Genomic DNA, 26,461 nt, shown 5'->3' on the forward strand with positions numbered 1-26,461 from the left:
ATGATTTTCTTTTAACTCAGAATCTAGTCATCTGGATTAATCTTCTAAGCACAGAAAAGACCCTCTTTGTTTCCAAACTCTGGAAAGGTCTGAGTGATTAAGGCTCTGAGTGAGGTCTTGCCAAATAACAGAGGTCTAACACTGGCTTCTTCATGCTTAGAGCTACCTGTCACCCTTAGGGAACACTTAACAAATGCAATCCTTTCCTTTCAGTCTTTATAGATTAGATTAAAAAGTCACCATATCTGTTCCACCTCTACCACCAGTAAAAAGGGTTATTCTGCTATTATGCAATTGTACTCTCTTGTCCACTATTTCTTACAAAACTTGAGCATGATGACATTATGGCAGTTTAATTGCAAAGCACATGAGGTGCTAATATGTGTGTATAGCACATACATATCTAGTATAGGCAGCAGATACTTACATATAAATTCCTTACATACTATTCAGGCCAAAATAAATGAATGAGTGAACTAAAGAGCAACAAATAAATATAAAAATAAATTAAATAAATTATATCAGCAGTTTGAGATTCTGAATGTTTTTGAGTAATTATTATGTCAGAAATTCTTACTTAACTATCAAAATAGCCACTCTTCCCTTTTTTTTAATAGCATCACCTCAATACTTAGCTGAGAGTGTAGCTACACAGCCTAAAGTTGGCATTTCCCAGCCTCTTTTGCCTATGATGTCATGTGACTGAGGTCTAGCCAAAGAGATGTAAGGAGTGTTCAGTGGAACTTCTAGGAAGTTTCCTTAAAAATGAAGATGTGCACTTTTTTGCCCCACCTCTGTTTTGCCAAAGTGTGGATAAGATGGTTGAAGTTTTGTAGTCAGCACCAGGACATTGAGGAGTAATGAGGCTCCCACATCCTACTATTGAAAATGGAATGGAAGAAACCAAGGACCTAGATGACTTCACAGGGATGGTCTGCCTCTAGACTTCTATACAAGAAGCTTCTATCTTGTTTAAACCATTGATATTTTAGGGTTTTAATTATATGGAGCTAAATCTAACTCAAAGTGATGTGCACAAACCTTTATTGTTACTACAAGCTACTGCGGTAGCCTGGCTTTCTAAATGTTTCACTCTGTCCCTGTTTTCTAGTGGCTTTGCTCATCCTTGAGACTCCTTATCCTCCCTGTCACATTTAGTAACAAACTCTCATGGATTTCAGACACCAGTTGTACCTTCAAGCGCCTAAACTGATACACAGTGGAGTTCCTTGTCCCATAAAAATGATCATTTTAGAGGAGGAGTCAAGTAGGCTTTGTCCACTGGGTGGAAAACTTTGGCACAAATTGCCCGATTCTCTGCCCTCTATCAAGATGGTAGACAGATCAATGTGGACTAGGATGTTCCCAAAGAACTGTGGGAGACAGGGGATAATTTAAAGAAAGAATCTGGGGGCCGGCGCTGTGGTGCAGCAGGTTAAAGACCTGGCCTGAAGCGCCTGCATCCCATATGGGCACTGGTTCTAGTCCCGGCTGCTCCTTTTCTGATCCTGCTCTCTGCTATGGCCTGGGATAGCAGTAGAGGATGGCCCAAGTCCTTGGGCCCCTGCACCCACAAGGGAGACCCAGAAGAAGCTCCTGGCTCCTGGCTTCAGATCGGCACAGCTCCAACCATTACAGCCATCTGGGGAGTGAACTAGCAGACTGAAGACCTCTCTGTCTGTCTCTACCTTTCTCGTAACTCTGTCTTTCAAATAAATAAAATAAATCTTCAAAAAAAAAAAAAAGAAATAAAGAATCTGCTGGAATTCTAAGATATTATATAGGCTACCAGATCTATCTACCAGAGAAGAAAGGAAATTATCAGGAGTTTAAACCATGGAGGTTTCTACTTCCTGCGTGGAGTCCTTGTTGGAAAGGGTGCCTGAGATATTGTCAGATTCAAGCAACTCTACAATACTGTAGGGAGAACAGTCCTCTAGTCCCAACTTGCTGCAGAGCCAGCCACAGAATCCCTTCTCCATATCCCGGGCAGCTTGCCACCATGCTCCCCATGACCATGAGAGTTGGACCACAGCAGCATAGATGCCCAGGGAAGAAGCCATGGCCATGATAAGCACAGGGTAGAAGAGAATGAGGCAGGGACAACATGAGATCTTGTGCCAGAAGGTCCTCTCCTCGTTGTATACAAGGAAGATGTTGTACCAGGTGATAGTGCCATAGTAGAAAGAGACCACAAAAGAGAGGATGAAAACCACAGGCAGGCAGACCAGTGTCCAAAGAACCACGTGAGGCCCACGGTCTGCTCCCATCTGGCAGGCATTTCTTCCTTCAGATTCTGTTTCCCTGGTTGACTCCTGAGGCTTGGTGAGTTCTTGCAGTTCCTTCTCTGTCAGTGTGACATGGATGTCCACCACATGACCTTTTTTCTTGCCTCGGGTGATGGTCCCAGTTAATGTGACATAGCGACTGTCTGAAGGCATGTCCCACATACCTGCAGGCACAAAGGAAGTGAGAGTCAAGACTGGAAGGGCACATTTCATCACAGTGTTATCCAGAGCTTGTATGAGCACCTAAGTGTCCCTTGCACAACACCTGTCACAGTACTGGAGTCAGTGCCTCAAGGGCAGATTGAATGGATCTCCTCTGGGAGGGCAGTTGCTGTTATTCTTGCTCCCACAGTGAACTCTTACTCCATGTGCCAGGACCCTGACGAAGTTGTAAGATAGGCTAAGCTTGTTTTTCAGATCCTCTCCCACTTTTCTAGGCCTCGGACTTGGCATGATCTCTGTGACATGGAGGCATATGAGAAACTTTGTCATGGACATTACTTTATAATGATGCTATTTCTAGTTAACAAATGCTGTTCAGCTATGGTATGTAAAATTGGATGTGTGTGCATTGCACAGATAGGCAGCTCACTCATTTCCTTCTCACACCCAGCCCCTTGCTGCTCTGAGAGGACCTATTCACATTACTGTGAATACCCCAGTGCTCATATTCAAGCTCTAGATACAGTCCCCACACATACCACATACCATATACACACAAGTCACACCCTACAAATATCCATACCCATACCACACACTGCACCCTTCCAACTCTCCTCCTCATAATACCCCATAGAACACACTCCCAAAACACACCACATACACATACCAAACACCACATTCCCACCCACACATCCACACCACACACACACAAAACACACCATGGACACATACATCCATACCCACAACTGCATATCACAATGCCTATCCCACCCCCACATATAATTTGTACAGCCTCCACACACTACACTCCCCCAACACATACCACATACACATACCCATACCACATACCATACACCCATCATACAGATAAACCACATATACAACACACCATACATACATATCACACATAAACACTAACCCTATACCACATCCATACCACACATCACATGCAATAATACACACCGCACACACAACATGCATGCGTGCACACACACACACTACACATTACACATATACATGTATGAGGATCTCCCCATACACACTATACATACACATCAACAGATATTATCCTTTGGCCAATCTGGAAATGAGATTGGAGACAGAGAGGTAGACTCCTTGCCACATGGTTGGAAGACCCAGATTGGAGCCACCTAAAGAGCAGGGCCCAGCCTATTGGCAAGGTCTCTCGCTGCCCATCTAGAAAGGTGATACTGTTTTCCTTCAAAGGTTCCACAGTGTCCCTCATCTCAGCAAATGTCACCATCGATGCTCTCCATTGTTCCTGCAAACTATTCAGGAGTCATTATTGATTCCTCTCTTTCCCTCACTCTCCACCTCTAACCAGCAAGTTCCAAATTACATTTTTAATTCAACCTCCTGCTATTATCCCAGTCCAACTTCTACATCAGGGCTATTGTGTCTCCAAAATCTGATGATTTAGTGGGATCCAACATTTTGAATCTAGAAGGACACCATTAGGAATGATTTTCTTTTAGCTCAGAATCTAGTCATCTGGACTAATCTTCTATGCACAAAAGAGATTATTTGTTTGGTCTGAGTAATTAAGGCTCTGACTGAAGTCTTACCAAACAACAGAAGGCTAAGTCCAGCTTCTTCATGTGTAGAGCTACTGATAACCTTTAGGGGAATGTTTAGCAGATGCAATCCCTTCCTTTAAATCTTTATAGATTATATTAAAAAAAATCACCATACCTGTTACACCTCCACCACCAGGAGGTGGTGATACAATTGTAGTGATACAATACAACTGATTGCAATTATACAGAAATCTCCCTATAGCTTCCACTCTTACCCTTTGTAATCTATTCTTGTTTTTTAAAAAAAAGTTTAATTTATTTATTTGAAAGGCAGAGAGACAGACAGACAGATAGAAAGAGAGAGACAGAGAGAGAGGTCTTCCATCCACTGGTTCACTCTCCAAATGACTGCAATGACCAGAGCCTGGCAGATCCAAAACCAAGAGTCTGGAGCTTCATCCAGTTCTCCCACATGGGTGCAGGGGTCCAAGGACTTGGGCCATTTCCTACTGTTTTCCCAGGCCATAGCAGAGAGCAGACTTGGACTGGCACCCATATGGCAGGCAGGTGGTAGCTTTACCCGCTACGCCATAGTGCCAGCCCCCTGTAATTTTAAAGAGAAGCCAGAATGGTCTTAGAAAAATATAAATGAGATGCTGTCTCTTCCTTGCTTAAAATTTTCTGCTTATAAGCAAATTCCAACTCTTTACTGTGACCTCAAGATTCACCATGATGCAGCCCAGGATTTCTATCCTGATTCTCTAGTTCTCTGCACTCCCTACACAGAAATGACTCCATTGTGTAACTGGGCCACTGTCACTGTATATCCATGGCCTTTGCCCTTGCTGTTCTCCTTTCTTGAAAAGCTCTGCCCCAGATCATTTCATGCCTGGCTCCTTCACATCATCTGGATCCGTTCAAACAACACTTTCCCAGAGAGGCCTTCCATGAAGTCTCCCCACCTCCACCCTCCACCAGTTACTCACCTTCCCATCACCATGGTGTTATTGCCTTTGGAACTCACCACTACCTTAAATTGCCTTTTATTTGATGACTTCTCCACTGATGATCTTCTATTGACTAGAAAGTCAAGTGCATGAGAGAAGGGACATTGCTAGCTTTGTTCACTGTGGGCATGTGTCATAAAGATATACCCATATGCACAAATAGATATATCTCAACCATTTAATGCTGCATAATAATTACTACAAACAAGACACTGTTTCATTAGCAGCAACATTCTTACACATGCCTCCTTGTACAAGTTTTGTGGTATAGATACTAAGAATTTGGGGGATCTGGCATATGCTTATTTTGAATTTTAAAAATATTGACAAATTTCCCTTTGAAACTAGCTCCACTGCCACCTGAGGCATTGAGAACATATCAATTTCCATGTCTTGATATATTTTACCCAGTTTTTGGCAATCCTATTTGTGATAGAAAATTATATTTCATTGTCATACTTTGCATTTTCTGATTATTATATAAGTCAATATTTGTCAATTATCCTACATTAATTAATCAGCATAGTCTGTGTTACTAATTTTTGTGTATAAATAAGCCTCTTCCATTATACTATGAGTTCTGAAAGAGTGGAGATCACCTCCATATTGCTTAGAAACAACAGGTTCTGGGTAAATACTACCATTTGCTGAATAAAGACTACGACATTGTGATAAGAAATGAATCACCAAGAAGAAATACATCAGTGGGCAAATGTCTGTCTTCTGAGAGATGGAGATCCCTTTTGGGCTTCTTCCCATGGCCTCAAACCAGGGGTCCCAGAGACACTCACTGTCATCCATGGGATAGTCTAGGAAATCGTCTCCCTCCTCCTCTTTAGGTTGATCTCCACCCTCCAACTCCTCAGGCTCGTCATCCATTTTCTCATTCTCTGACCGGTAGATGATGATTGATTCAGGGCGAGGATCTTTCTTCTTCTTTTTCCTGCGACCCATTGTGGATTCCCCATCTAGAGCCAGGGCAGCAGCCACAGCCCTTCTCAGGGAGCCATGGTGTGGGCTTGGTAGCTGGCTCTGGCCTTCCACAGGTGCCGGATCTTCCATCCCAGTTCTGACGTCTAGGTATGGTTTATAAAGAGTCTGACTTGCTTGAGCAAATTCAGGATCCTCTCATTACAGATGTTCTTCCTGGCTGGGGCTAGGCAAAGCTGTCCCAAGGATGTGTTCGGCCTAAAATGGAATGGAAAGCCATCAACATGCAACAAATAGACTAGAGGTAAAGGGATTTGGGAAATGAGCCTCAACTTGGCAGAAGCCTTCCCCTCCCTTTATTTACCATGACATTTTATTTTGAGAGTTTGGTGGAAATGCTCTTACAAGAAAAAATTGTGACTTAATTTGTATTACAATAGTATTTTTTGGCCATTTACACAAACATATAATAGCAGTCAAAACCCATCAGTCCAGTTAGGGGAAGCAGAGAGTTGGAAGAAGGAAGAATGTTAAGTGAGGAGGCCTTACTAGTATATGGGAGTTAAGAACCATTCTTATTCCCATCATAGCTGGGATAAGTACTCCAGACATCTGGCTATGGAGCATACATAACAACTATAGTCATGTGGCTACATGAAACTTTGAGCAAGAGGTTTATTTTGGCTCATGGTTTTGGAGGTTCATGGTTCAAGATTGGGTGCCCCAAGTTCTACCATCTGGTGAGGCCAAGGGATAGCAATGGCATAGCCTGTGTGCAGGAACAATAATATGTTTTGATTGAGCAGGAAACAGAAGGAGAGAGGCTTGACCCAATTTGGTTTTTATAACCAATCCTCTTTCAAGAACTGCATTCTGAGGACATGCCATGTCCCCCAGTGTCCCAAGGACCTCCCAAATGCAATAATTGGATTAAGTTTCCACCCCCTTAGTACCATCAACTTAAGACTTTAGCATTTAATCATGCACTTGTGTTTGGGAGCCATATCCTGTTCAAAGCATAGAAACCTACCCCCAGCTCCTAGAAACTCCTGTCCTTCCCATATACAGCATACAATCATTCCATCCCCAATAGTTCCAAAGTCTTAACTCAGCACATTAATCAAAAGTCCAAAGTGTCATCTTAGATTGAAGGCAATCTCCTCCAATTGTGTGTCCCAGTATAATCAAAATGAAACAAAACAGAACAACTTACATACTTCCAAGCTACAAGAGTGGAACAGGTATACATTTTCATTCCATAAAAGGGTAACGAGCATGTAAAAAGAATTAATCAGAGGAAAGCAAGATCTAAAACCAGCAGAAAAAATATTAAATTCTAAAGCTGCATGCCTGACACCCAGGGCACACTAAGGGAGGATAAGCTCCTGAGGGCTTGGGCAGCTCTGCCCTTGTGGCTTTATAGTCACAGCCTATGCTTCAGTTCTCACTGGCCGGAGTCTCAACCATGCTGTTCCACTGAGCATTGCCTTGGTAGGTACTCCCTGCAGCAATTCCAACCCCACATCTGCACTTGGCATTGTCCTAGTGGGGGCTCTCTGCAGTGTCCCTAGCCCTCTGTGTTTCTTCCTGGACCTCCAGGTTGTTGAACATATCCTTCAAAATCCAGGGGAGCACACAATATCTCAAACTCTGCTGGTCTTTGTTTACATTGCTGTTCTCTGAAGCAGCATACTAATGTCTGCGGCTTTCCCAGGATGACCTGGCAAGTAGCTTGCAGCTTTCTTTACTGAGGGCCTCGTGTTCCTGGTTCCTCTACCTTTCTGGGCTTTTCACTGTGGCTTCACTCCCACATCTTCACTAGGCATCACTGCATCAGCCCCTCTTACTCTGTGGCACAACTCTGCCTGGCCTCTCAGGTTTTACTGTGAGACCTTGATGGAAGCCGGCATGACCCTGTACCTGCCAAAGCAGCATCAGATAGACTGTGCCAAGGTCTGCTGCCAGCAAGATCTGCACCTGGATCCACTTGAACCTTGGCTGCAGTAGCCTCATGGCATTTTGCCTATTAGCTCTCTGCTCCTTTAACCTGCACTAATATTCTAATCAAGAGACTTCTCCACTGCATTATTCCATCCTTAACATGTTATTTTCATTGTTCCTTCTCTGGCCAGGCCATACGGATTTTTCACATCTTTCCACTTTGTTCTCTTTTGCTCCTGATTCTCATTGTAAAACTTATCAGCAACAGCCAAGAACATCCATGCTCCATCCAGAACACCCTGCGGCCTTGAAATTTCCTCTGCCAAACTAGGCCAACCTCTTTAAGTATACCCTTTCATAAAGTATCAAAACAAGTGGCTCTGTTGTGCAATGGATAGTGCACTGGACTTCTAGTGATGAAAGTTATCAAAACACAGGCACAAAAACACCCAGGCTCCTTGACATAACATAATATAACATAACAAGGATGGCCTTCGGTCCATCTCTCCAGAAAATCCTCATTTCCATCCAAGAGTCCTTCAGCCTGGGTCTTCCTGTCCACATTCTAGTTATCAGCATTCTAGTATCCTGAGCCCTCATCAGAATCACCCATGATACTCTGCTTACAGCATGCCAGGCTTTCTCTAACCTGCTCCTCCAAACTCCTCCAACTTTCCCTTGTAAACCAATTCCAAATATTCCTGCACATCTTCAGGGTGATTAACTGGATTACTCAGCTTTTCATTACTATAACACATCCTGGGAGAAGCCACCTGTATTGACTCAGGGTTTTGGAGGTTCACAGTTCAGGTTGGGTGGGCCCCACTGGCTTGACCATCTGGTAAGGCCAGAGGATGGCAATGGCAGGATTTATAAGGAAAAATCACATGGCAAGCCACAAAGCAGAATAAGGGGCTAAGCCAACTTGTCTTTTATAACCCTCCCTTCGTACAAGAACTGCATTCTGAAGGCAGGCCCCCAGTGTCCCAAGGACCTCCCACTAGATGTACCCCCCAACACTACCATCAGTGTTATCAGTTTGTGAATTTGGGATTTAACCATCTGCATAAATTTGATAACCATATATTATTCAATCCACAGGATACACTTTCCCCCCTCATTGCAATGTTTTTAATATTTACACATGTTTTATGTCCAATGGAATGACATCATTTTAACATTTGTGGCAGGTCATTGCCCTCCCTAGCCCCCTCATCCACTGTCTCCTCTGTCCCCTATTTAAAAAAAAGTTCATTTGTCTGAGATGCAGAGGTAAAGATAGAGAGAACCAGACAGACACAGAGCAGGGGAGCTCCCATTTGCTGTTTCACTCCCTGCATGCTCACAATGACTGGGGCTGAAGCCAGGAGCTGAGAATACAATCCAAGTCTCCCATGTGGGTGGTGGTGAGCCATCACCATCATCATGAATTAGCAGGAATTCAGAGTGCTTACTTTGGCAGGACACATACTTAAAAAAAAAAAAAAAAAAAAAAAAAAAAGAAGAAGTCAGAGTCAGGAACCAGAGCCAGGTACTCCTGTATGAGAAATGGGCATCAAAATCTCTGGGCTAAACACTTGCTCTTATTCTGTCCTCTGTTGGTTTACTTATCTGATTCCCCACTGGATTGGCTGATGTTGGGTTTTAACGAACTTTGTCTTCTGGGAATGTAGCCCAGATGCTGGAATAAATCAGTTACAGATATTTCACAAATATCTGTAGGAATAAATTGGCAGGTTTCACTTTGACCTCATCACCTGAGTTTGCCCTGGTTGGGAGAGAGATTGTTGTAAAGAATAAGTAAGATTATCTTACTATGCCATCTTTTAAAGACAACACAGTATTCATGATGCATTGTTTGTGCCTGCAAAATAACTTTGAGCTAACACTGGTTTTCTAGAGACACATTAGGAAACTTTAACTGGAGTTTTAAATGTGAAATCAAGGTAAGTAAAGAAAACTAAGAATGAGGAGCTCTCACATTTAAATTCAACTGATCTCCAAGATGGTTGTTGGTGGCTGAAATACCGAAGACAATAAAGGTACATCAAGGAAGAGCCAGGGCAGAGGTAACATGGCTCTAGAGAACAAGAAACCCAACCATGAGAACACTGAGTAAGCCTTGGTGCTAATGGGCTCAATCAGGGCTCTAACACCAATGTGGTCTCAATATAGAAGAGAGTGGATATTTACCCAGAGGGGACTGGAGCAGACGGTGAGAGGCTATTGTCCTCTCCAAAATTAAGATTGCTTAGATTTTGCTATTAAAGATGTATATGAATTTTGAATTCTACTCGGTAGGTGTATTTAATACAAAAGATGTTTGCCCTGGCCCAAGTGCTAACTGATGCCCAAGAAGACACATTATAGTAATACTGTTATGAGTGACTGTTTAGCAAACCACTTTCTATCTACCTTAAGGGTACAAACATCACAGCTTGAAAGGCTACTTGCTATGATTTGAAGATGATTTGACCCAGAACTCATACAGGACATTAAACTTCAAAGTCATAAGTTAAGAAGCAATAAGAGAGTGAAAACTTAATCTGATTATAGTGTTAAAAATTGGGGCCTGGTGTAAGGTCCTTAGGTCAATGGGGATGTGTTATCAGAAGGAAGTTTTCATGACAGGGTGGTTATAAAAGCCAGAGTTTAGGCTTAGCCTCTCTGTCTTTGCTTCCTAGCTCACCATGTAATACTCCTTCTGACCATGCCCCAACATGGCCACCTGCTACCTTCATAGATGCCAAACCAACAGGGTTACTCAGTCTTTGACATAAGATAATAACTCATGAGATAACTGTGAGATAATAACTCATAAGATAAATGTGAGATAATAAATCTTTTCAAATTATTTAAAAAAATATTGGAAGGCGAGACAGAGACAGACCAAAACAGATCTTCCATCTACTGGTTCAGAATCAATGCCCACAACAACCAGAGCTAGGCCAGACCAAAGCCAGGAAGCTAGAACTCAATCCAGCTATCCCACATGGGTGTCAGTAACCCTAGTACTTGAGCAAATAACTGCTGCCCTCCAGAGTGTGCATTAGCAGGAAGTTGGAATTGGAAGTGGGGTTGAGACTTGAATGCAAGCACACCAAATGTGAATGCAGGTGTTCCAAGTGGGGTCTCAACTGCTGCACCAAATGCTTGCCCAAATATTTTCTACTTTTAAAGTTAGTTGCATCAGGTACTTCATTGTCGTAATGAACATCTGACAAATACACTACCCTAATCTACAATATTTTCTTGACTTCCTTTTACTCAGCGTGAGTTTTCAATCAAGGGGTTGAGAATGAAATCTCAAGCATTTCAAAGATGGGAGCTTCAGAGCTAGGAGAGAGGGAGTTCACTCGTACTAATTTCCCATTCCTTTAAGATACGGGATATTCAGAGGGAGATAAGAATGACAAAGAGCACAGTGGGAAGGCAAGTTATAAATTTCACATTTCTTTTTCCCTAGGGAGATAAGAATGACAAAGAGCACAGTGGGAAGGCAAGTTATAAATCTCACATTTCTTTTTCCCTAGTTCTTTCTGTTTGCTGAGGGGCAGTGCTTTAGGGAGATATAGACATGACCAAGTGAACACAAACATGGAGATGATAACCATTGTCAATGGGCTTTGTAAAAATGTGCAATGTTCCAACACTCCAGATTTGAGTAATCTGTGAGGAGATTGGGAGAAAACAATGTTAGAAAACCAGAAGACCTTCCTGAGCCTAAGGACAGAATAAAATAGAAAATCAGTGCTGAGAAAAACTCTGGAGTTTTATGGAGATTTGAAGACAAACATGACCATAGAAGGCCAGAAGAGAGATGGGTTTAGAAGACCTCATTAAAAACCTGATGGTCAATGTGAAATACAAAACCTTGATAACCTATAGGCCCTCCTTTGCTTCTGGCAAAACTGCTCTCAGAAAGTGACCAGTATCTAACTTGCAAAGCACACACCATCCTGTATTTACATTGAGATGATTTCATCTTCTCCCTAAGATTAGAACATTACCCTTTGAGCATACAAAATGTTCCCACAAACTTAGGAAAGATGGATTGTTTTGTAGCCAAGACAAAATGTAGTCATCAGAATCATTTTTAAAGGTGTTCAATTGATCAACAACATTTCCCAGCGTCTTAGAACAGGCAGCTATAACAAAACTCTGTAAGTTGGGCAGCTTATAAACAACAGATATTTCTTCCTCATGATACTGGAAGCTGGGAAGTCCCAGATCAAGGTGCTGTCAGGTTGGGTGTCTGGTGAGGACCTATATCCCGGTCCATAGATAGCACTTTTCTGTTGCATCTTCACATGGTGGAAAATGCACTCTGGGACCACTTTAAGGTCACTGATTCCAGTCACAAAGGCTGTGCTTCACGACTGAATTACCCCCTAAAGTCTCTCCACTTACTAATATCACCACCTTGAAGGTTAGGATTTCAACATATAGATTGAGGGAGCTCAAGCATTCAGACCATAACACTCAGTGAAGAGACTTTGGGAAGAAAGTCATCAGTCCATCATTTCTGAAAGTAAACCAGCTCAATTTAAGCTAACTGGAGCTGGCCCTGATGGCATAGCTTTCCAAAGCATGCTTCCTTAAATAATTTTAAAACTAGTTATAGTTTTCATGGCTGCACAACAAGCAATCTTTTCCTGGGGCCAGCATTGTGGCACAGTGGGTTAAGTTGTCACTAACAAAGTTGACATCCCATATTAGAGTTCCAATTCATGTCCTGGCTACTCTGTAACAACCTTCTCATGAGAACGACCTTCCGAGGGCACAATCCCATGACCAAGAAGCTCCCACTAGGCATCACCTCCTAAGAGTTTCAACACCTCCCAGTGGCACCACCCTGGGGCCCCAGCCTTTTACACATGGGCCTTTGGGAGATATTAAATATCCAAGCTAATATCCAAACCATAGAAGATAATTCCAGTTTATAATGGATGTAACCACATCATAATTTGAGGAGCTTTTGTGCTGGCACTACTCTATTTAATTATACATTCAGTAAACATTTATTAAGCAGTACTACATGCCAGATATTGCACAATTGCTCCAGGCACAAGAACCTAATGAAGCAAGTACTATTTTGCAGAAGAGGGCCCTTGGATTTAATAGCAGCAACTAAAACTTCTGGGAGGTTTACTGTGTGCTGGGTGCCATGCTAAGTGCTTCACAGTAATGCTGTTTAATTTCCACAATAGACTGGTGAAGTAGGTACCAATATTATGCCCATTTAGGGGAATAATTTGCTCAAGTTTATATAGCTAGTAAGTGGCAGGGCTGAGCCTCATATCCAGACTTTCTGATTTTCAAAGCCCTTGTTCTTTTTATGTGCCATACTGCCTGCCAACATTTACCCAAGGTTCCATACTTAAACTTTTAGAATTTATTTTGATGACTCCATTTCCCATATTAATGGTATATTTCTATATCCTTAGTGATAATCAATTTCTAAGTCCTTCCAATCATTCCTATGAAATTTCTTTGCCAATTTGTTCATTCAAATTTATACTGCCACCATCTGCTAGAACACCGCCCTCAACTATTGTCTCAAAGCTGTTTTTTTTGTCTTCCATTACAATTTCTTCTTTGAGTGCTTTAAATGTTGATTAACAAAACAAAACAAAATGTCATTTATATCTCGTCCTGCCACTTATGACCTACTGTTTGAGATTCTTCATACTCATGCCCACACCGGGATTCAGTAATAATTTTCCCTTTCCCTTTATCCTTCCCCATACCTCATCTGATTTTGTTGGTTCCTTCATTTTCTTTACTCTTCTCCATCTCTCTCTCTTTTTTGAACCTAAAAACCTTTTGGTTAAGGTATACAAACTTCATGCATTTCATATATATAGATAGATAGATACAGATATAGATATAGATATATAGATATAGATACAGATACATAGATATAGATATAGATTTAGGAACATTATTCCCATCCTGCCCTCCCTCCCACCTGTAGTCCTACCCTTCTTCCTCCTCCCATTCTTATTTCAGGCTCAAGACAGACACTCGTTCATGTCCCCTTATGGGACTCCCTTAGCATACATGGCTTTCCCCTCCTACCTCATTGTGGCAGGAATGTGGAGAGAACTCAATGGATGGTTGTGGGGAGCAACTCGGACTATACTGTTACTGGAATTAAGACTTATTCTATACATCTGCTCTCCCACAATATGGCGCTGGGAGAGGAGCAAACAGCTTCTACCCAGCTGCCTCTCACCAACTTGACAAGCTGCAGGAGCTGCTCTTGATTGGAGGAGAGCAGCGTACTCGGCGTGTGGGTAGCAGAGTTGGGATTGGTGGAAGAGAACTATAAAGAGGAGAGAGACAACATGCACCAGGAACACCTGAGGAACATCTGAGTAGCCCCTGAGAGAGCCGGCCGGCGGTGTGCCGCTCCCCCGCAGAAGTGGGGAAAGTGGCTAGGGGGAACCGCCCTTCCACGGAGGTGGAAGGGTCGGTAGCCAACCCAGGAAGAACCAGCAGCAAACCCGGGGAGGGCCGAGCAGACAGAAGAACAGCGCAGGGTCCAGTGTCGTTCCTCCACGAAGAGGGGGAGCGACAGATGGTCAAATGTAAAATCCCTAGTATGTGACTGATACTTCCCAACACTTCACAAATGCTAGTTCCCATTCTGTTTCTTTTGCTTCTTCCTATTCTATATTTTAGCAGCATTTGTCATTTGTCCACATTCTTAGTTATTATGCAGCATTTCATATTATTGTATTGACTATGGATGGAATCATGAGCTTTCATTCATCTTCCCATGTAGTTTGTAAACCTCTATATATCTGGAATGTATAACCCTTCTTCCTCATTACCAGTGGGAAGATGCCAGGGGCTGGACATGAGACAGAAAACCTTGATGTGCCCGTTGACTTGATAGGACAGAGGAGAAAGGAAAATGCCTATTCAGAAATATGATAAAAATGTCTTTAACAGCTAAAAAGACCTAATTTTATTTCTCACTTTTGTATATGTTATTATGCATATGTTATTATTAATCTGAGAGGCAGGTTCTGAACATCTCTTTTTCCTTTTGATTTCATAGGAAAGATGGAAAAAAATGATTACACAATTTCCAAAACTTTAACCAACAGAGACACAGTTTTGTGTTTTCTTTGAGTGTTAGGCTTCACCCATCCTCCTCACACAGTTCAATGATTATGAATGACAAGGATGCTGCAGAATGTGAACCTTAATTAATCTTGTGCTTTTAACTCTGTCATCCTGTGGCCAGGGTAAGGGGTCGGGGGAGGTGGATGTAGTTTTTTTTTAATATTTTATTTATTATTTATTTGAGAGGTAGAGCTACAGAGAGAGAGAGACAGAAAGAAAGGTCTGACTTACTTAGGACAGAGTTAGTCTTCTGTTTATAAAGTTAATTGAAAATGGATCATAGTGGAGAATAGGACTGGGAATGGAAGAGGGAGGAGGAGAAAGAGAGGTGGGAGTGTGGGTGGAAGGGAGGGGATGATGGGAAGAATCACTATATTCCTAAAGTTGTACTTATGAAATGCATGAAGTTTATATTCCTTAAATAAAAGGTTTCTTTGAGGGAAAAAAGATAATAAGAAGATAACCCATAAGTTTGTACAAAATATTTTCAGAAACTTATCTGTTAAGGATTGATATCTAGCCAGTGCTGCGGCTCACTAGGCTAATCCTTTGCCTGCGGCGCCGGTACTCCAGATTCTAGTCCTGGTTGGGGCGTTGGTTCTGTCCCGGTTGCTCCTCTTCCAGTCCAGCTCTCTGCTGTGGCCCGGGAAGGAAATGGAGAATAGCCCAAGTGCTTGGGCCCTGCACCCGCATGGGAGACCAGGAGGAAGCACCTGGCTCCTAGCTTCGGATTGGTGCAGTGCCGGCCGTAGTGACCATTTTGGGGGTGAACCAATGGAAGGAAGACCTTTCTCTCTGTCTCTCTCTCTCTCACTGTCTAACTCTGCCTGTCAAAAAAAAAAAAAGGATATCTAAAATATAAAAAGGATTCTTAAAACTCAACACTAATAAAATGAACATATGATTGAAAAAAAATAAATAAAAAGGTCTTCCATCCCCTGGTTCACTCCCCAAATGGCCACAATAGCGGGAGCTGGGCCAATCCGAAGCCAGGGGCCAGGAGTTTCCTCCAGGTCTCCCACGTGGGTGCAGGGACCCAAACACTTGGGCCACCTTCCACTGCTTTTCCAGGCCATAGCAGAGAGCTGGAATGGAAGAGGAGCAGCCAGGACTAGAACTGGTGCCCATATGGGATGCCGGGGCTGCAGGCAGAAGTCTAACCTACTGCACCACAGCGCCAGCAGTGTTTTAAAGAACATATACTTAGAATAAGTGGTTTTTCGGGCGTGGAAAGCCAAGACACTGTGGCAAAAAAAAAATGAGCTAAATGAAAGATCTCTGTGAGTGAGATCCCAGTGGAAAGAACGGGCCATCAAAGAAGGCAGTACCTTTCTCCAAAGGGAGGAGAGAACTTGCACTTTGACTATGGCCTTGTCTAAATAAGATCAGAGTTGGTGAACTCAAGAGGCTGCCATAGCCTTGGCAACTCATGACAAGAGCCTCAGATGATTACTGACGTCATAAATAAGAGTGTCAATTGTTAAATCAACAATGGGAGTTGCTGTGCACCTATCCCCCATATAGGATCTCTGTCCTTAGTGTGTTGTAATATGAGAATTAATGGTAAAATTACTACTCAAACAGTACTCTATTCTTTGTGTGTCTGTGTGGGTGCAGTCTGTTGAAATCTTTGCTTAGTATATACTAAGTTGATCTTCTGTATATAAAGATAATTGAAAATGAGTCTTGATGAAGAATGGGATGGGAGAGGGAGTGGGAGATGGGATCCTTCCGGGTGGGAGGGAGGTTACAGGGGGGAAAGCCATTGTAATCCAAAAGTTGTACTTTGGAAATTTATATTTATTAAATAAAAGTTGGGAAAAAAAGAATAAGTGGTTTTTAATCCACTCTTGGAAGAAACTCTACAGATAATTTAGACTAGTCTAAGAGGCCATGACCTCTTACCCAAAGTTCTAAAAAATGCTCTATTTTAAAGTTTCTACTCTATATGCCTTCCAATCAATCCTCCACTCAGCAGTAAGAAATATATTTTGAAAACATAAACAAAATCATTGGTTTCTTTTCCTGCCAAATACCTTCCTGTGACTTTACACAGTTATGAAGTGAAATGCAAACTTTTCAGATGGCTTAAGGTACCCACTTATCATATCCTGTACTTTCTCCTCGCCCTTGCTTTGCTGCAGTCACACTGGATGCCCCAATATACCTCAAGAGCAGCACATATTTTCCCATTCAAGGCCCTCTGAAGTGCTGCTGGCTGAGCCAATGCTTTTCCCCTTTCCCATCACATGTTCATCTCCTTTGATTCCCAAGTCTCTGTTGAAATGTCACCTCCTCTGAGGCCTTCTTGACACTTGATCCAAAAAAAGTCCTGTCCTGATTCTCATTATTATCAAAATAGTTTCTTACTTTGTAATGAAGTATGTATTTGTTAGTTTATTTGTTTATTGTCTATCACCTCTACTAGACTATAGCTTCTATGAAGGGTTCCATACAAATAAGCCAAAGGTAAGTGTTCAGTGAAATTATTGGTAAGTGACTGGGTAAAAATTCAGGACTATCAAAGACTTGTCAAAGACTGAAACTGAAAGAGGCTTAATAACGAGATGTTAATAAGCTCCTTTGTATGTCAATTGTGGAACAATTTTTAGGTGCTCCTCCTTACATTTATTTTCTTTTTTCTATTTTTTTTTTTTTTTTGACAGGCAGAGTGGACAGTGAGAGAGAGAGACAGAGAGAAAGGTCTTCCTTTGCCGATGGTTCACCCTCCAATGGCCGCCACAGCCGGCGCACCGCACTGATCTGATGGCAGGAGCCAGGTACTTATCCTGGTCTCCCATGGGGTGCAGGGCCCAAGCACTTGGGCCATCCTCCACTGCACTCCCTGGCCACAGCAGAGAGCTGGCCTGGAAGAGGGGCAACCGGGACAGAATCCGGTGCCGGACCTGAACTAGAACGCGGTGTGCTGGTGCCGCAAGGCGGAGGATTAGCCTAGTGAGCTGCGGCGCCAGCCCCTTTTCTCTATATTAATAACGATGTTTCAGCTGGTCACATGGTGTCCCTGGTAAATGTAACATTTCCCAGCATCCTTTGCAGCCACATGTGATGATATGATAAACCCTGGCCAATGGGATGTGAGTAGGTGTGATGTGTGCAACTTCTCTGGTCTTCCACTTTTCACCTTTAGAGTTGGAATGCCAATCTGAAGCCATACAGACAAGGCATCCTCTTATGGATAGCAGAGGAATGAGCTGAAAGGAGTAACAGCTACCCTAGTAGTCATACTCTCTCTTTCTCTGGATTTTAATAAGAAAACAAATGCAGATACACATAGTTTAAATGCATGACTATTTTGGTCTCTTAGGGAAACCATACAGAAATCCTCACTAATATATCGGGGATTTCCAAGGTTATTTTACCTCTTCTGGTTCCAATTTGACAACACTGAGCTTAGGCACATCACAATATATTTTTCAGAAAGCAGAAAATGGCATCATTCCTAATAATGAATGATCTAAGTGGTTTTAATTCTCCTGGGTAGATGAAGAATTCTGAAACTCAGCTGTCCAGAACAATGGATATCACATTGATACTGGCTCAGGGTCCATCAGAAACCCATTGGAGAGCTCAATACTGTATATGAAGCTATTTTCTCCTTGTAACGAGATGCCCAACTATGTACCCCGTGGGAGCTTTGTTAACAGAAACCAACAATTCTTAGGCATTCAGTAAAAACCCAAAGGCTCACTATGCCACCAAATAAGTATCTATCTAGCAATAGGAGCTTTGTACAGTTGAGCCATCAACAGGAAATCTAGTTATTACCTGCTGTTGGTCAGTTTCCATCCCACAACTGTCTCTAATGTCCACCTCGAACCTGTAGGTTCTGAAATCCTCATCAGCTGGCATGATTTCCCTAGAGTCAGCTCAGACTTCTCTATTATCAGGTTTCCACAGGAGCAGCACTGATCTGGTGTCTTCTCCAAATCCATGCAGGTACTCAGCAGAACTGGGGAATTGCTGGGTAGAGAAACTAGGAGTGTCTGAAGCTTCTGCCCTTATGTACATTGCAGGGAAGCAAGTAACATACAAGGATGAAACATGGCTGGAGAAAGCTATTAAATGGTAGACTCAGGACACAAGGAGTTTGGGTCTCATGAAAAGTAGGAATCTACTGTTTCCTTCTCCTGCATGTACTGAATGCACAAATTAGTCAACTCCTTGGGGTAGGCATTTGGCGCACTTGCGAACTCACCAACTGGGGGACTGGCATTGTGGCACTATGGATTAAGCTGCCATCTATGATGCCAGCATCCCAAATGGGCACCAGTTCAAGTCCCTGCTGCTGCACTTCTGATACAGCTCCCTGCTGATGTGCCTGGAAAGGTGGAAGATGGCCCAAGTGCTTGGGCCCCTGCCACCCCTGTGGGAGACCTGGATGGAGCTACAAGCTTCTGGTTTTGGCCTGCTGTCCCAGCCTCAGCTATCACAGTCATTTGGGGAGTGACTCAGCAGATGGAAGTCTCTCCTTCTCTATTCTGCCTCTCAAATAAATAAATATATAATCTTTTCAAAGTCACCACTTGAGACACCTGCATCCCTATCAGAATCCCTGGGTTCAAGTCCCAGCTCCACTTCTGATCCAGTTTCCTACAAATATGCATTCTGGAAGGCAGCAGTTGATGGCTCAAGGACTTGGGTCCCTGACACATACATTGGAGAACAGGATTTATTTCCAGACTCCTAGATTTGGCCTGCCCCAGCACCGGCTATTGGGGATATTTGGAAAATCTTTCTCCCAAATGTGGAAATCAATTAAAAAAAAAAAAAACTAACTCCTCTCATAGAGAAAGGCAGGCCCATTATATGTGAGTTATCTGCAATTTCATGTGAGAGCTTATCATTTTAATTTTTGCAATTAGTCTAAATTTAAATGAGTTACTATTTGTACAAACGACCAAAAAAACCACTAGGGGGGCTGCCCATTTGCTACCTTTGGCTGAGGAACTTTCCAAATCAGGGTGTGCCCACTCTATTGGGCTACAAATGTTAGGAAGCAACTTTTTTTTATACGCATGAAAGATTTATTTATCCATGTCAAAGGCAGAGTTACAGAAAGGGAGAGGCAGAGGCAGAGAGAGAGACTTCCATCCACTGGTTCACTCCTCAAATGGTCGCAATGGCCAGGACTGGGTCTGGCTGAAGCCAGGAGCCAGGAGCTTCATCTGGGTCTCCCACGTGGTTGCAGGGGCCCAAGGACTTGGGACATCTTCTGCTTTCCCAGGCACATTAGCCAGGAGCTGGATCAGAGTGGAGCGATCAGGATTCAAATCAGTGCCCATGTGGGATGCTGGCGCTGCCGACTGCAGCTTTAACCCACTGAGCCCCCGTCCCGCACCAGGAATAGACTTTTTGTGCCTTTCTCATATGGAACCTGAATGACTGGGGCTGAGGGTGGAGTAACATAATTTGGGAAGCTGATTTACTACTACTCGAGTGAATTGTGCCTGCCCCAGTCCTGCTGTTCTTGCAACTCTTCTCTGGTCTGTGTATCTGCCAGTCAGTGGGTCACAAATCTCTTGCTAGGGAGGCAAGGGCAGGGGCAGAACCTGCAAATTACACCTTCGCTTACCATCAACTAGGAAATGTCCATCTTTTTTACCACTGAAAATTACCATTAGCCCCTGCCAGAAAGACTATCTCACCAATGTAAAGATGAACTATGACGTCACAGCATCCTGGAATGTCCACTGTCTCTCTATACAGTCGGGAATTAGCTGTGAAGATGGTCAGGCTGTTGCCATTCCTTTGGGGTCTTGTGAGCAGCATTTCTCTTGTCCTTGCCTGACCTATTTGGCCCCCAAAGGCTCTCAGGCTCAGGTGGGTTCAGGGGCAACAGGCTATCTGCAGAGGAAACACTTCCTGACATCAAGCGTAGCTGACTTACAAGGGGCTTGGGCATCTCTTTATTGTGAGAGCTGTAAGCCCTGAGCTTCTCCATCTGATTGGTTGTTGTCCTATATTTCCCCACACACATACCCTTTCCAACTCCCAATCCCATTCACAATGTACGTACAGGTGAGAGCAAAAACTGTACCAAGACAGGGAAATCTAACTGTCTCATTTACTGCACTGTCTCTCCCTTGCCTCCAACAGTACCTGGCACACCACAGGTGCTCATGAAATATTGGCTGAATACTGTGGACTGTTTGAGAGCCTTATTTACATGAGAGGGCTCAGGAGTGGTCTTGTATGAAGGCAGGGGTGGGACTGGATATCTCATTGACATTCCTTCAGCACTAAGATTCCGTGTCTCTATATGCTGAGACTCCCACAAGCTCTGTCAGCCAGAGCCAGCAGCTGCTCTGCAGAGGGGAGAAAATGAAGTTGCAGGCAGATGGCTGGGGGAAGGGTGGGAAGAAGTGTGAGCTGCAAAAATCTTTAGGAGGAAGGCAGCCACTGCTAATGGGGCATGACAGAGCCAGTGGTGAGCTGGGAGGATCATGGCCACAGCGATGCATTTTCCCTTGAGGACAAAAGAGGCACTGACGCAGAGCTTGGGAAAGAGCAGCCATGGGTTCAGCCACAGAGGTGGTCCATGCAGAGCAGCATGGCTTCCCTGGGAAGAGATGGCTCAAGCAGGAGCCAGAACTGAAATCCAAAAACAAAGGGCTTCCTGGCAGCACAACTATTGTGTGCCTCCAGGTTTCTCTGATTTGGCAGGTTTTCTAAGGCTGACTGAGGACACAGGCAGAGGTACAGACCATGCCTCCTTATTTTTAATAAAAGATCACTTGAAGAGGTCCAGAGTCTCCCTTGATCATGGGTTTTTCTTGACCCATTTGCCCCTAATCCTACAACTTCCTTGCAGCTGAGGAATGGTGCCTTGTCATTCATTCTAACTGTGGGCATGACTGGCTCAGAGCCCCCACCTTTTCAGTGGAAGATCTCAGAATCCCTTGTTTCATTGGCTCAGCCCTCACCGAGGCCACAGAAAGCATGAGCAAATTATCTTCAGAAGCAATTTTAATGCGCCCCCACCCCCAAGAAAAGAAGCTTAGAATTTTCTAGAATAAGGTATCCTATAGAATTGAGTTGAAATTTCTTTTTCTGTTTAAGAAAATACTGGTGCCGTTGGGATCAAGACATCAGGAATTATGTTTTTTCTGCAAGAATTGAGCTTTCCTATTTAAATCTACTTTTTTTTCCTCTAAAGGAGGTGAAGGTGTTGTAATTTTTGTCAATTGGTCCCAACAGTTTGTGATTCCTCTGTAAATTGCCTGACAAATGGGAACCAGTAGAGATGTCTTTCTTTACTACGTGTAGATTGGGGTTATCAATAACAAAAGGTGAAGTGTTTCTGAGAAAAAGGCCAGAGAAGGGCAGGGGATGTAGGAGCAGGAGCACGTGTGGGCAGGAACTGCAGCCTGGCGCGAGGGTGGAACCTGGCACAGGAAGTGATGTCCGATTCTCCTCTGAGGCAGACCCATTTTCAATTCGCTTTGTGGATCCTAGTTGGTGGGCCCGACAAAAACAACAACAATGATACAGTGTGTGGGCTTTTGCCTTATCTGAACCCCTGGTAGGGGAAAACAAGCACTGTGACAATACTCAGAAGCCGCAGGCTGCCTGGATTGATACTGCACCAGACTGGCTTCCTGCACCTGCCGGGTTTTTCAGGGAGGAAAGAACAAGCAGAATCTGAATAATAAACCAGTGCTACTGGGCACCAATACACCATAGGAAACGTCCCCCCAGGCTCTTAGGCTCGCCCCCTGGGTAGGGACTAGACTGCTGGGCAGGACCCAAGACACCTGCAGAGGCGCCTTGCAGGAAGCACGCGCCCTTTCAGTAAAGATCCTTTTTTGGATTTGTGCAACGCTGGCAGAAATGGATCAGATCTCAGATCTGACAACCGCTGTTTCTTCCCTTCATTTCGGGGTCGGTGGCTGGGGACGAGTTCACTGCTTAAGTCATTTATGATCTTGCTTCGGGGGAGTAGCTGCATCCGCACCTCCTCTCTGCGCAGCCCTGCTGGCTCCCGGAGGGTGAGAAGAGCCAGGGGTCGGTCGTGGGTCCCCTCGGCCTTGCCTGCCCTTCGCCCGTTCCCAGTCAGCGGGCGCGCCGCACGCAGGCGAGGGCGGCGCGGGCGCCGAGCTGCAGCCCTTTCCCGTTCCAGATGCACTGGGGACATCATCTTAATTAACCGCAGCAGCAATGACCCTGAGGACTTAATTTTCAAAATAGAACACACCTCTGCTTTTTTTTTTTTTTTTTGCATTTTTTTCTTACCCTCCCCCCTCCTTCCCAAATGGAATCGAAATTCTTAAAAAGCGAACGAGGAGTCTCACCCGCGCAAGCCCGGAGACCGACGCCGGCGTAGGATGCGGACGGTCTGGAAGCGGCCGCGGGGGACCGGTCCTGCTCTGGGAGGCTGCCCAGCTGCCGCCGCGGGTGGGCGGGGCCCCAGGACGGGGCGGGGCCTGCCCTGGGAGGGCGCGGATCGCCACCGCGGGTGGGCGGGGCAAAGGGCGGGGCCTAGCACGCGTGCGCGCCTTGCGCTCCGCCCACCTCTGGTACAACTGTAGCTTGCAGTCTGGGCTCAGGGTGAGGGACGTTCGGGGCAATGGGGTCGTGGACTAAGGGCAAGAGCTGCCTGGCGGCCGGCTTGCTGCAGAACCAAGCGGCCATCGTCACCGGCGGGGCCACGGGCATCGGAAAGGCCATCGCCCAGGAGCTCCTGCACCTCGGTACGTGGGCAGGCCCCAGCGTCCAGGGCCCTGCAGCCAGGCTCGGTGGACACAGGGTTGGGGACCCCTGAGGGCAGGAGCCTGAGCGGGCTTCGGGATGTGTAGGTGTAGCCTGGTGAGGGCCGCGAGGGGCGGGGAGGGCAGCAGGGTCCCCTAGAGACCGTGGAGGAGGGCGGGGCGGGGAGCCGGAGTTCCGGGCTGCAGGGCGCTCTGAGCTGGACACGGCTTGCCTGAGGCCTGAGCAAACACCTTACGGAAAGAACTGTGGAAAGAACTGTGCGCACGTGCGTTGATTAACACAGTCTACATGTCACCGGCCGATCTGAGTGCCTAGGAGGCCTGGGGAGACTTCACTGAACTGCCGAGGGTTCTAAACCTGTTGAGAGTCCTCCATCGAATTCTCTTCTAGACGAGGAGAGCAACCCAAAGGGGGAAGTAGGTGCATGACCTCTGCCACGATGTAAGCCTTCCATGAGTTTTACGACTATAAAGTTGTGTGAAAGACGAGACTCACAATATATTAGATCTAATTTGATCTAATTAGCTAAAGAGCTCTTACAAACAGAAGGGCCAGCACACTGATAGAAAAATAGTCTTATGGTATGGACTAAGCATTCCAACAGAAGAACAGAATAATCAGCCTTATTGAATAGTAAATGCAAAGTAAAACAGTGAGGTACCATTGTTTTCCTAACAAAATTTTAAAACATTCGGAAAAGTGAGTGTTGAGGAGGGAGTGAGAAAGGCAGGCCAGGATGTAAATTATGGAGAAAGGACCCAAAAGCCTTTATGATGGTCATACTCTCTGGTCTTGTAACCTTCTCAGGAATTTACTGTAGGGAAATGATCAGAGCCAGGTCAAGATTGGTGCCCAAGAATGTAATGTCATCTGGGTAGTGAGACACTGGAAATAGCCTCAGCATTATGTGCACAACAGTGAATTGATGGCTGAAATATGCTGCCCTCTGATTACATTGTTATTGAAGACTCCATTTGGAGAAAGGCATACTGTTTATCTATATGAAGCAGGATTTTAAACAAAACAGCTTTCCATTTTGATTCTTACTGAAAAACGCATATGCAGAGACAGACTGGAAGGACGTTTATAACATTGTTAGCATTTTTTTCTGAAAATAAGTTTCATTTGGGGTGGTTAAACTTGCCTTCATATTTCAAGTATCTTTTTAAAATGATCATGTAGGGTTCCTTTGATTACCATTTACGTTTCCAAGATCTGGCATAGTATGACCTAAAAAAACCAAAAACGTATTGTACACATGTCCCTTGACCTTAAGTGAGGTTATGTCCCCATAAACTCATAGTGATTGGAAAATACATTTAATGATCCTGACTTACTGCAAATCATGGCATAGTCTAACTTACCTTAGGTGTTCTCAGAACATTTACATTACCCTACAGTTGGGCAAAATCATTTAACACAGAGTGTATTTTAAGATAAAATGTTGAATATCTCATGCGATTTATTGAATTCTATAGGGAAAGTGAAAGATAGAATGGTTGCATAGGTATGCTTTCACACCTTTCAAAAATTAAAATTGTTAAGTTGCACCATTATAAGTTGGGAACTGATTGTATTTGAAATATACATACCGTTTTTACACTTGATCTTAGCCAAAATGCTGAGAAACAATGAAAATATACATACCTTTTTAATAAGTATATACATGGGAAAACATGGGAAGAAAAACATGGGAACTTAACATTTCCCTAATCTGGCCCTGGTAGAGCCTCATCTCTATCATTGCACAGTTCATTCTTTACACCAAACTCTATTACCTTTCAGTAAAATCAATAAGAAAATCAGAATTGGTGATCATTTTATGCAAAGCCCTGATACAAGATTTCTCAGCAGATTTATAGAATTCTAGTTGGATCCTTCATGGATCTGTATGTATTTGAACTTTCTTCCTGCTTGGTAAATTTGCAGAGGCCAAAACACTACTTGTCGGGTTTGCGGTAAAATGGCAAACTTTATCTTACTAGCAAAGGCTAAAGTATTAAAACAGTGTTTCTCTAGAAAAATACTTCATATATTTAAAAGACCCACATGCATAATTCTTTATCATACTGGAAATGATTTCCTTTGGTGAAAAGATATAAAATAATTTTACTATGATTTTTCATCTTATTTTTCAATGCCAGCATTATTTTTAAAAATTGTTACATGAATCCAAATTAAGCAAATAAAATGTTAGACAATTCCTTATCCAGCATGAAGGCCACCTTTTTAAAAATGTGAATTATAATTTGTAGTTGGAGGCATGGGTTTTGAAATGGTGATTGTTGCTTTGACTTTCTTTGTGCTTAGAGGACAAGAAGAGCCACTGTGTAAAAGAGCAGGATGTAGCGGGAAGAATTAGTTCTCCTTTGTCTGTTGGACAGATGCTTTAGGCAGAGGGAGTCCTGATTCTGCCAGGGAATACCCAGGACCATTCAATCTGATTTCAAGTCATATCCTTGTCTTCATGCTCATCGCTAATCATTCTCTATCTCTCCAGCAGAACATAAATTAGATATAGTAGATGACAAAGAAGTAGGAAATGCAATTAGAAATTGTGAAACAAGACAATATTTAACTTATTTTTAGAGACAGAGATCTTCCAACTGCTGGTTCATTTCCCAAATGCTGGGGTTTTAGTCAGCGTTGTAGCATTCTTCCCTGTAATACCTTTGCACCCTGGTTCAAGTTTGCATGCCATGGAAAATTCTAGCAGTTACGGTGGATG

The 26,461-nt window shown here is 43.7% G+C and overlaps 2 protein-coding genes across 4 annotated transcripts in view; one reads left to right on the forward strand and one right to left on the reverse strand.

Annotated features, from left to right (window-relative positions):
- Nucleotides 1-223: 223 nt before the first annotated feature.
- TMEM169 (transmembrane protein 169) lies at nt 224-23,438 on the reverse strand. Of its 2 annotated transcripts, none has more exons than XM_070070224.1 (3): nt 23,316-23,438; nt 5,787-6,183; nt 224-2,452 (listed from the first exon to the last, which is right to left on the reverse strand). In XM_070070224.1, the coding sequence occupies exons 2-3, from the start codon at nt 6,055-6,057 to the stop codon at nt 1,830-1,832; spliced, it is 894 nt and encodes a 297-aa protein (XP_069926325.1). In that variant the 5' UTR covers nt 6,058-6,183; nt 23,316-23,438; the 3' UTR covers nt 224-1,829. The 2 variants fall into 2 exon arrangements, with proteins under 2 accessions (XP_069926325.1, XP_051704172.2); XM_051848212.2 differs by lacking the exon at nt 23,316-23,438 and adding an exon at nt 16,332-16,665.
- A 47-nt stretch (nt 23,439-23,485) lies between these two features.
- The window catches only part of PECR (peroxisomal trans-2-enoyl-CoA reductase), a 28,754-nt gene continuing 25,778 nt past the window's right edge, over nt 23,486-26,461 (forward strand). Inside the window, exon 1 of one of the 2 annotated variants that reach the window (XM_002712578.5) lies at nt 23,486-23,714. In XM_002712578.5, the coding sequence (XP_002712624.2) occupies nt 23,591-23,714 (124 nt within the window). In that variant the 5' untranslated portion in view covers nt 23,486-23,590. The remainder of the gene's footprint in view (nt 23,715-26,461) is intronic. The other variant, XM_070070223.1, reaches the window with a different exon arrangement.

This window comes from Oryctolagus cuniculus, chromosome 3 (genome assembly GCF_964237555.1).
Source record: "Oryctolagus cuniculus chromosome 3, mOryCun1.1, whole genome shotgun sequence".
Lineage (NCBI taxonomy): Eukaryota > Metazoa > Chordata > Mammalia > Lagomorpha > Leporidae > Oryctolagus > Oryctolagus cuniculus.